Consider the following 11,380-nt stretch of genomic DNA (forward strand, 5'->3'; position numbering starts at 1 on the left):
GGGCATCATTGTCTTTTGGGAGCTATCTAACGACGTCATCCTGGGATTTCCCCAGAATATGTCTCTTGGAAACTCTTAGGTGTTTATTGAGCTTTGATGGCCTCCTTAGATTCATCCCAAAGTTATTGCGCTCCCTGAATAACGCTAGCCAATAGGCTAGGAGCGCGAGCCCGAGCCACAACTTCAACATCTTTATGTTAAGGGTTTTATTTAAATGATAGGCGATAGAAGTTAGTATGTTTAATATATAAGTAATATTAACTATAACGACAAATGTATTTATTGGTACAAACCCATCCGGCGCGTGATGGCAAAGCTTGCTTAATCTTTGATGGCACGAACCGGATGAGCGCGAATTATGTTATAAGGAGCACAACTAACTGTAAGCCACACCAACACACTCCGGCCGCTCACTCCCTGTGTATTTCGCTGTTCCCGCCCAGCTTCTCCCTCCACAGGCGGAGGGTACCCTCGACCAGCTGCGCCCTCCTCGCCCTCCCCTGCTCCAGCCTCTTCTGCATCACAATCTTCTGCTGCTCTATATATTCCTTCAACTCCGACAGTTTGGATCTCCACCTGGACATTGGGATCTGTCATTAATTCTTTAACTAATATATTCAACTCTTTCGACGGATGTTTTTGTTGTTTATATTAATAACTGTATAGTTTTTGGCGAGCGTTTTCGCTATTTAACGTTGATATTTTTCACTAGTGATTTATGTGGTCAGTTAAAATCCTCTCTCTTCATATAATCTCCTACTCACAGTCCGTCTCTGTCCTCCCAGTAGGCGAGGTGGTCGGCCACGCTCCTGTACTGCTGTATCCTGTGCTCCAGCTCCTGTAGCCTGGTGCGCGTCTCTCCCTCGTGCCTGGTCCACTTCCTCACCTCCTCTGCCTCCCTCTCTCTCTCTCCCTCTAGACTCTTCTGTTCTCTCTCCACGGTCGCGGCCACCTCGCCGATCTTCGACCGCGCCTCTTCCTGGACACAAAGTTGTATATTAGTGGAAGAAACTAACGCTAAACAATTCTAAACTTCTTACACCCGTTTAATGGGTTATGCTTCATCTTACCTTCCCTATGGCTTCATTACGGGATGATTCACGTGATCATAAAATTCCACTTCCAACGTGGACAGTATTGCCAGAAGCAACGTTAATTTCGCACGAAAAATAAAAAAAATATTCAGCTTTAAAACAGGTGTTTAACAAACACGAGTCAGATCCGAAGGATGAGAATAACTTAGTGCCATCGTATTTTATATATTTTATCGTGAACCAAGAGCTGCCAGTTCCAGTTATTGTTCTTCCACATATAACAAACTTCTGTCATAAGCAGCTAGAATACTATCTGGATCTCTTAACAAGTGTGCAAGTTGACATCTCGTCTCACCATCATAGCAGTTCTCTTCCTCGCCAGAGCGCTCCTGGTCCTCAGGAGTTCATTCTTCTTAGCGGACAGACGGCTGGCCTCCTCACGGAGCGTGTCCACGGCCAGGGTCACCAGCGACACACACTCGGCACCCATCAACGAACTGAACGTACAAATACTCAATTAACAAGAGAATAATATATTTTTTTATATATAAAACTACATTTTCGCATAAATAGATAGATAACTTCAGTTTTAAATCGAGATTCTAAACAAATGCTTGATCTGTTGATTTTTACGATTGTCATTTTTTTAATAGACGATTTTTTGGCGTTAGACAAAATCTTGTTGTTTGAACACAGTGACATCCTCAAAGTGCTCTAATAATAATTGTCTAATAATACTTCAGTCAACGTTTACATATATTCCTGATTGATAATATTGTGTGCGTGTGTGTGTGCGTGTGTGTGTGTGAGCGTGTGTGTACTTCTCGTCGATGGCGAGTGCGTTGAGCGCCGGCAGCCCCGCCAGGTGTATGAGCCTCTGGCGGTACTCCCCGCAGCTCTCCAGGGTCTTCTTCTGCCACAGAGCCAGCTCCGTCTCTTTGCTTGACACCATCTACATACAGTATTACACTTTTAGTACATTAAATCTTCTACACATTATATAAAATGCTTGGTGTTTCATTGGAAATATTTTGATCCAGCGATCTCACCAACAGTTTAAACACCCTGTATCAAAAAGTAACTCGTCACCATGAACCAACTATATCCCTCGGTCCATCTTTGTAAATAATTTCTGCCAACTCTGAACTATCCGGCTTCACATAAAAACAAGTTGAACAAGCATCTCTTTTTTCTCAAATTTGTGTCTTATGCTGCAGCTGTTCCAGAAGATTGTCCTTTCTTATAATAAATATAATAATCCTGTAACCTTCTGTATCTCGTCGGCCAGCGTCCTCTTGGAGTCGTGCACCCTGACGGCGTAGTCCAAGTCGTCCAGCAGTCTGGCGCGCTGCTCACGAGACATCACCTGCGACTCCAGGTCTGACGTAACGCGCTCCAGCTCCGCACTGTATACACGCAGAACAAAAGTTAAATGAAACCAAGTTTTCTCCACACAAGTTACCCTATCAGTCGGTTTTGTCCAAATATTACATCTAGCAGCATGTTATCAAACGGAACTCTTCAACAACACCAGATTTCCAGGTGTAGAGCAATATCCCGTTCTTTAGAACATTTAATCTTGACATGCCTCCCTTACACCTACTTTATCCGTATTCCAAACAGCATGTTATGTCCAGTGTCTCTGTCTTCACATCATCAGCCCCTCTTACTCATGTGATTTTCTTACAGTCCATGGATACAACCTATGTTCTGCCTCCGCCCACACATTCTTTCCACATTCAAATCTATCATTTTTCTAGTAACATGACACTAATGCATTCACATCTCACGCTCTGAGCTCTAACCTTTTGACCTTGAAGCTATATTCCACCTGAGGGTAGGAGTAATTTGAGGAGAAGATAGTAAACGCTCTATCCCCAGTAATAACTCTCTCACTCCTAGCTCGCAGACAATCAAATTATAAGGAGTTGGAACAGCAATGTTCTTTTTTGTCATGTTGGTATCAATTAACTTGATCTTAATCCAACGGAAATTAATTGATTTCATATATTTCGGTCGCGCTCACCACTGGCTTATATTAATGATAGATAACTTGCCGCATTTGACCAAAAAATCCCACTCAGAAACACTCCTTCCTTTCAAATTCTGTCAGCCATCCTCATCATTATGTCCGCTGTTCCTGGCCACCTGACTCTCGTTCTGAACATTCACATCTCGTTCACAAGTGTTCACGGTTGCTGCAAAGTAGCCGAAACGTCGGGAGTATGTAGTTTAACATAATAAGAAACGCTTAGTAAGCCAAGAATATTAGTTTCATATAAATAGTCGCGAGTCTTAGATCTCATCACCTGATTCTGTCGACGTCAGCGTCTATCATCTTAGCCTCCTGGTCCGCGTCCCGGGCCTCTGCCCGTAGTGCTTCACTGGCGGCCCGCGTGTCCCTCCGAGTGGCCTTGGCTCCCTTCAATGCGGCCCCGAGGGCGGAGCGCCTTTCCTCGCGCCGCGCCACTTCAGCCCGAGCGGCCGCCTCCGCCTCGTCATTCAGACACGCAGAGTATTCTGTTGTATGATATACTTGCAGATTATTTAGTATGTAAAATTTTATTTTATTAAAGCAAAATTTTTATTATTCCAGTCAAGTAATAAATTTAATTTAACATTAGTCATATTTTCTACACATTTACATCCATAACATCTCACTCAGTATAACTTGCTCCAACTCCTTGATCTTCTCCTCGTCGTTCCCCAGCAACGACTTCAAGTTCACCAGATACTCTTCATTCAGATCCTCGAACTGGTGTCCTGGATGTTGGAATCTGTCAGATAAATAATATAAATACAAGATACCATATAAACAAGAAGACAGTGTAAATTAAATTAAAAGTATATATGAAAAAAAAAAATTTACAAAGATTGTATTAAGTAAAGTAAGATAAAGCTTTCTATGACATGAACAAATGTTGTATTTACTATTTACTGTCTATTCAGTAGTTGTTTGGAACATTTGATGTGACTCACCTTATCCAGCACTTATACAAGTAATCTCTCCGCAGACAGCTCAGGTCGTCCTTACTGATGTAAAGCCAGTCGTCCTCCACCGGACTCTCCTGTATGTTCATTCAGAATGTGTGCTTAAATATATTTACAGCAGAAGCGACCTCTATCGTCATGTGACTATATAAAGTAATGTTTGTTAGAATAACAATAAATTAACGGTACCTACATTACGTATTAAAGAATTAGTTTTATTAAAATCCATTCAGTACCTTTCGCATGACAGACACACATACATGTTTACATGTTATTTACTCACACACAAAAAAGCAGTGAGTATTTTATAAAGAAAACTTACGACAAACAAAAAGCGTAAAGTTAAACCGCTTAGTTAAAAACAGCTATTAACTAAATTACTAACACATATGTTTACACATTCTTTGCTATTTCGCATAAAAAATAGTCAATTTCTTACAAAGAAAACTTCCATGGTAAATAAATAAAGCGATCAATTAACCCACTATGTGTGTCACCAGGTCCAGGAGGTAGGCCACCAGAGCCAGCGCATGAGGGAAGGCGTGAAGAGTGTTGACTGTACGTAGCCAGGACTTGGAGACTGGCCCGGGGTACAACACACGCTTAGACAGGTGAGGCAGCTGATGGGACCAGACAGACATACAACGTTACATTATTAAATAAGAAGGATAGTAAAGAACACAGGGTCTACAGAGGCAACAGCTCTGGACTCATTAGATTTGTGGTACTGAAACTCACAAGTACATACCCATTGCTATTTTATATTAAAATCTGAAACTGAGAGAGCATATCAGCTGTCTGGAGCTTCGTGCTCTCATACTCATTAATGTTTGCAGGTGATATCAAAGAATGTTATGAATGAGAATCTTCTAACTTATAGTTTGATGAAGCAGACTTGAGATACATTCACACATGAGACTAAATATTTGACATATAGATCTCTATTACAAATATAAAATAAATAATTATAATAGACAAATCAATTTTCTTTTTCTGCCTACTTCAGTGAGGTGTCATTTAAAACTGTTGTCATAGTCAACATATGTACTGATTCAACTTCAACCCCTACTCTAAAAAACATTTCTGTAAGTGGGCAATAACACAATTTAAGGGGCGCTAGAGGCCTACAGGGGGTAAGAGACCAACAAAAAAATGGACATTGTGTAAAGCCCTGGGGGTCATTTAGTGAGGATAAATTATAGTTATAGCAGATGAAAACATGGAGGTGCTGAAAATAATTTATTCCCAAAGTGGGCAGCAGACGAAATAAGTTTGGGAACCCCTGGTCTATGTAAACATTCATTCATGATTTAATATACTAACTTTAGTAACGTAATTGTCATTATTAAGTTTAGCATCCTTGGTGATAGCAGTCAGTAGAGCCCCGACGGTGTCCACAAAGCGTGTGATAGTCAGCGGACGGATCAGAGCCATCGAAGACTCTCGCTTGGCCAGAGCCTCACCCACCCTCGCACACTCAGAACGCTGCCAGGCCACATTAGATATTGGCCTGTCACCAAATAAAATTAAATTATGAAAATTAGCACTTCACTTGTACTTATACAAATTCTTTAATATCATAAATGTTTAAAGATAGTGATCATGTAGCACACATTTTATGGTCTTGTCCAATAACTATCATTAATAATAAGTAATATTCAATGAGTACGATAATATTCACCTCTGATCTTTGATGGTCACAAAGGCTAATGCTCTTTCAAGACAGGTCTTCCAATCACGATTCAGCCGATCCTCTGAAGGGGTTCTCTGAATGGTATTGAAACTATTATTACTCTCTATGTAAAATATTAAAAACATTACATACATTTGTATCTAAATTGAGTTATTGCGAGAAGTGATCCATTTGAAGTGTCTTCACAGCATGGAGATTTTAAATTTAGCTTCTATTGTTAAATATTTATAACTCATTTTCCATGTTTGTATGTAATAACAAAATTATGTTAAATGATTGACTTGATTCCAAAATTACACATTTTTTTTTTTATATCAAGGTGGCAAACAAGCAGTAGATCTAATTGATGGAAGGTCACCATCACTCATCGTCTGCAACATAAGGGATATAGCCGACCTTGATTGTTGAGGATAGAGGAAACGGTGGGAATAAAGAGATGGCAGGAAAGAGTGGGAACAGGGAAAATGCAACCAGCGCCTTCACTTGTCAGATGAAACGCAGCTGTTAAAAACTACCTCAAGCCGATCTTCTGTGAATAATCAAGTGGTACTTTCTTGGTCAAGCCCGCCCAAGTTTATGCTGTAGTAACTAGTTACCACCTTTAAAAATAGCAACTCAGACTTAACTGGGAGTTGTTATCTTAAATATATTACCTGTGGAGTAGTAGTAGACCTGTAGTGGCTTACTCGCAATGGAGTCGAGGTGGCCGCACCATACTTAGCATCACCTGTTTGTGATCTAGACCTCTAGAACAAGAAATAAACAGTTAATATTAAAATCGTATATATTAATTAATCATAATAGGCTTTGTTCAATAAAAAAGAATTAAAGTGCAAAAATAATAATTAACTTTCTTTGTAATTTAAAAATAGAGATTTAAGCTACGAGATTTGATATCAATGAATGAAAGATCTCAAGAATATTGAATATTCACCCCATTCACAGGTAGCTTCGTAGCAGAAGCCTCTCTGCTCAACCGAGGGCCGAATGTTCCTCTAGGTGGATCAGCGCTGCTAGATCTGTGTCCAGCTGCAGAAGGACGACGAGTCTCCGTTGATAATCGATCACTTGAACCCGGCCGACGAGGCTTAGGAAGAAGAGAAGGCTTGCCTTCTAATCTATATTTAAAACAATTTATTGGCTAAAACTTGTAAATATGAACTTTCATAATGACAAACTCAATGTAAAATTTAAAAGTTCTAATTAGATCATAACAAACCCACCTAGATTTCCGTATTGAAGATTGTCCCAACGTATATCTATTAGACATCATGATTAAAGCTAAAAACAACTCAATTCTCTATTACTGAAAAAAAATATTAAAACTTATTGAATATTTATTATTTGTTTTGCTTTAAGTCTATCAACAGTGTTTCAAAAACAAACGGCTTTTTTTAAATTTGACTGTTGACATGCACAGAAAATTACATCAGGCAACTCCTGACGACTGATAATAAAAATGACTTTTTAAATAATTCTGAAAATTTATTCAAAGTTTAAATTTATTTACATGAACAAAATCAAAAATATCAAATAAGAATATCAATCTAGCATTTTTTCTCATTTTAATTCATACATCAGTCTTTTCTAAATATTCATTTACTATGTCTTCGGTTTCAATCACAAGTTGCGGAAATAATGGATCTAGAAGACACAATTTTACGAAATTTTTATATTCAGCCGGCGTTATGGACGTATGCAATGAATCTGTAAAAAATACACACACAATTTTAAAGTAAAACCAAATAATAAAACCTTAAATACAAAATACGAACCTTTTACTTCAAATGTTTTCTTTAATATGTCCTCTACATTGCGATATTTTCCTTTAAATTTTTTTCTAGATGGTTCTGAACCAAATTTTAACACAGGGAATCTTAAACCTAATTTTTGTAAGCACTGGTTAACATTTTCTTTTATTTGAAATTTAATTTTTCTGACCTATAATAAATAGGAATTCATATATTTTTGATACTACTAAAACATATTTTTACATATTTTTCTAACCTCCTGTCCAATAACGCTAATAATTAATATAAGTACGTCATCTTTGAAAATCCCTTTTAGTTTGCTATTTATATTAAGTGATTCTATAACTTTTTCCTCCATTGTAATAAGAAGCTGATCATAGTGAAGTCTTAATACCAAAGGGAAAGCTTTAGTTTCATATTTCACCCAATTTCCACTCTTCCACATCCGCAAATTATCAATGTGATATAAAACTGTATCTAAAATAATTGAATTGCGTTAATAACTACTTATTATACATAGCGAATTATTGTTATTATTAATAATTATTTCGTCTTACTCATTGTTGTGTACGAATATATTAATTGAAAGCAATTAAGTGTGATATTTATAACCGACACCTATAGAATAAATATTATGTTGGCGGGAAAAGTTAGAACAATTTTTATTATTGCTTCGTCGAAGTAATGACTTATACAGTCTATAAACAAATTTTGTTTTACGTATATATTTTTAAAATATGTACTTTTATATTATTACTCGATTTTAATTTTATTTAGAAATTTTTAAATAACGTATTTATGTTATTTAATTAATTATATATTACTAATACAAAGTAAATAAATTATCTACATTGGGAGACGCTTAGTTACATCATTACTTGATTGAATTCGCTATAATTCTATTACTATTATATAACTGTGGTGTATATTACGTGTTTATATTGTATAATTTTATTTTACATCTTTCATTTTTTGGTTAAAGTATGCCACTGAGAAGTAAGATGACCGTTTGACTTTGAACAATTTGTTTTCGCCTGTGACATCTTCAATTCTTTAGTGTTTTTTTGTTTACAATCTGTACGAATATGTCAATGTCATGTAAATATTCGAGACATTTTTTTCTCCAATAAATAATACCTAAGTAAATATTATAATTTTAAACATCAAATGTCATAAATAAGAATTATCTTACTCTTGAAATTAGGTACAAAAAATGGCCGGCACATATTACTTTGTTATTGTTGGCCACTCCGATAATCCGATTTTTGAAATTGATTTCATTCCAGTGACCAAAGAAGTTAAGGTATTTAAAAAATTAATTTCAACCTTTGTAGTTTCTTTTGCAATGAGTTTTTACTATATGATTTACGCTACTTTCCAAATCTGTCCTAGTAACGTTTTAATTATAAAGTTTGGATGTTTTTAAGAAAGAAGACAACAGACACCTGAACCAGTTCATCGCCCACTCAGCCCTGGATCTGGTTGACGAACACATGTGGAAAGTCACCAACACTTATTTGAAATCGGTTGATAAATTTAACCAGTGGTTTGTCTCAGCATTTGTTACCGCTAGTCAGGTATTGTTCAAGATCACTTAATTTGATTTATAAAACTTATACTAACCAATAACTTCCAATAATAAACATTATTCATGTGACTTGCATCTTAAATTTACAAAAAATTATTATTTTAAGATGTCTTCAAGAATGTTTTCAATTGTCATCAAAATCAATACTTAAGTCAGTCAGTCAGTTCATAAAACTGTAATAATTTTGATTGCTCACATGATGTGTTGAAATTATATGATGAATGAATATAGACTCAACAAACAAATTCTTTCACAGATGAGATTTGTGATGGTACATGACGCTCGGAATGAGGATGGCATTAAAAACTTCTTCACAGATGTATATGAATGTTACATAAAGCTGTTGTTGAACCCATTCTACAAGGAGGACACTGTCATCAACTTTCCAGCCTTTGAAAAGAAAGTCCAGCTGCTGGGAAAGAAATATTTAACCTAGTATATATATATTAATATAAGGAAATGTATGTATAAGAAAATTAAACATTAATATAATCATTTTATTTTTAATAAATAATAATACTGTTGGTTATTTGAAAATTATTTCAATTCTAGATTCCTAATGTATGAATTCTATAAAAAAAACAAGTCAAAAAGTGCTTACAACAATATACACAAGCTTATGTCCTAATAAAGTAATTTTTCATGTATTTCTAAACCTTATAAGAATGATAAAAATTCTATATTAGTATTGGTCCATTGCTTTTTATAGAATTCACAGACAGTAAACAAATTTTATATTAAAAATAAAAGTTTTTTTTTTTAATAACTTATAAAGCTCATGTTATAATGCATTCATCTTTTATCTGGCACATAGAATATTAATTCATGTTTCCACAAGTGTTGAACAATAAAGATTGTCTACGTAACAATGTTTATTTCTCAAGTAAAATAATGTCAAGTTGTATTGGAATTACATAAACTATGATGCCTCTATGGTTACATGTGACTAAAATATTTCCGGAAGTCCCAAGTCGTCATCGGGGATACTTTCATTGGAAAAGTCATCTGTAACAATTATGAAGTTTGAAACAGAAGCTAAATATGACACAAAAAAGGGAAAAACAAAAACAAAATTATTAAAGAAAAATGTGAATAAACAAAAAATTGATTAGTTTTATATTATACATAAATATAAAAATTTTAAACAACTTTAAAAACCTATTTTATAATTCGATAATCTGAATAAATAAAAAAAAAAATTGTCTATTCCCAAAGAATAATTTGATGATAGACAAATTTTTACAGATAAGATTTTGAGTAATGTCTGCTTAAATGGATATGTGTATATATTATAAAAAAGGCAAAGAAGTGATTTGATCATTAAAATGAATGCAAATCATACATTTTCATGCAGCTCAAACTGAACCTAAAACCAATAACTGGTTCATTTGGTTACAAAAATATAATATTTTACCTGAAAAGAATTCATCTTGATAGGAACAGTCGAACTCCATGCTATATTTCCTTATGAATGGCGGCGGAGTGTTTGGAGGAGTGATCTCATGCCTCTGAGTTGTTGGTATGGTCGGGAAATCAAGGAGATCTCTGTGATAATTATCTAGAAGATGCAAATACAATGTTCATAAATACAATGTCATGATTATAAGAAACTAACAAAAAGAAATAGTTTTTTTATAGAATTCAGATAAATATAAAAAATTTGTTGCTTTTTTATTCTTAAAAATGTACTTTACCTAATCTGTATGCAGGTTTAGTAAATTCCAATTCTTCGAAATTAAATTCTTTAGTGTCGTTCGCTGTTTCGTCGCTGTATATGAGCGGTCCCACGTTGATTGGTGTGAAGACTTTTTTCATCGGAGTACTTTGAAGGGCCTTTCCAGCATTGGAAAGGAAAGATTTCTTGGTGTCGCCTTTTTTCAAAGGCTCGTTAGGCTTTATGGGGCCAGAAGAGACGGTCTTTCCCATATTTTCTAAAAAAAAAAGAAATTTTAGTCATCGTGTGGAAACTAGGTTTACAAGTAGCAAACTAAGAAAAATTACCAATATTGGATAAAGGCTGTCTGGAAACATTCTTCACGACTTGTCTTGTAATATGATCCCCGAAAATATCAAAGAGAGAATCGCCCATATTTTTAAAAACGACTTATACTTTAACAAATACAAGAAATGCAAGAGGTCTATATGACTCGAGTTCTCTTTTCCAAAATAAACGGTCAAAATAACGGTCGTTTGTTGACAATTATGAATACAGATTCAAATCATGCGATGACCAATACAGTTTATGTTTTTCTAAATAGTAATATTCGCAAATGTAAAGTAAAATAAATATTTTTATAATTATGTATAATTATTATTAAATTAT

The 11,380-nt window shown here is 35.2% G+C and overlaps 3 protein-coding genes across 3 annotated transcripts; 1 reads left to right on the forward strand and 2 right to left on the reverse strand.

Moving 5' to 3' along the window:
- Positions 1-227: 227 nt before the first annotated feature.
- Positions 228-8,105, reverse strand: LOC116773964 (uncharacterized). Its single transcript, XM_061523915.1, has 17 exons — positions 8,027-8,105; positions 7,726-7,946; positions 7,494-7,659; positions 6,942-7,425; positions 6,653-6,836; positions 6,372-6,464; positions 5,707-5,792; positions 5,349-5,535; positions 4,511-4,645; positions 4,014-4,102; positions 3,696-3,811; positions 3,344-3,554; positions 2,302-2,440; positions 1,856-1,986; positions 1,390-1,531; positions 765-979; positions 228-576 (listed from the first exon to the last, which is right to left on the reverse strand). Exons 4-17 carry the CDS (start codon positions 6,989-6,991, stop codon positions 411-413), a joined length of 1,944 nt encoding a protein of 647 aa, XP_061379899.1. The 5' UTR covers positions 6,992-7,425; positions 7,494-7,659; positions 7,726-7,946; positions 8,027-8,105; the 3' UTR covers positions 228-410.
- A 460-nt stretch (positions 8,106-8,565) lies between these two features.
- On the forward strand, positions 8,566-9,586 carry LOC116774068 (trafficking protein particle complex subunit 2). The gene is made up of 3 exons (XM_032666697.2): positions 8,566-8,772; positions 8,897-9,046; positions 9,314-9,586. The coding sequence occupies exons 1-3, from the start codon at positions 8,683-8,685 to the stop codon at positions 9,491-9,493; spliced, it is 420 nt and encodes a 139-aa protein (XP_032522588.2). The 5' UTR covers positions 8,566-8,682; the 3' UTR covers positions 9,494-9,586.
- A 325-nt stretch (positions 9,587-9,911) lies between these two features.
- LOC116774067 (uncharacterized) lies at positions 9,912-11,242 on the reverse strand. The gene is made up of 4 exons (XM_032666696.2): positions 11,059-11,242; positions 10,752-10,988; positions 10,472-10,615; positions 9,912-10,062 (listed from the first exon to the last, which is right to left on the reverse strand). Exons 1-4 carry the CDS (start codon positions 11,144-11,146, stop codon positions 10,004-10,006), a joined length of 528 nt encoding a protein of 175 aa, XP_032522587.1. The 5' UTR covers positions 11,147-11,242; the 3' UTR covers positions 9,912-10,003.
- Positions 11,243-11,380: the final 138 nt, after the last annotated feature.

Source organism: Danaus plexippus, chromosome 20 (assembly GCF_018135715.1).
Source record: "Danaus plexippus chromosome 20, MEX_DaPlex, whole genome shotgun sequence".
Lineage (NCBI taxonomy): Eukaryota > Metazoa > Arthropoda > Insecta > Lepidoptera > Nymphalidae > Danaus > Danaus plexippus.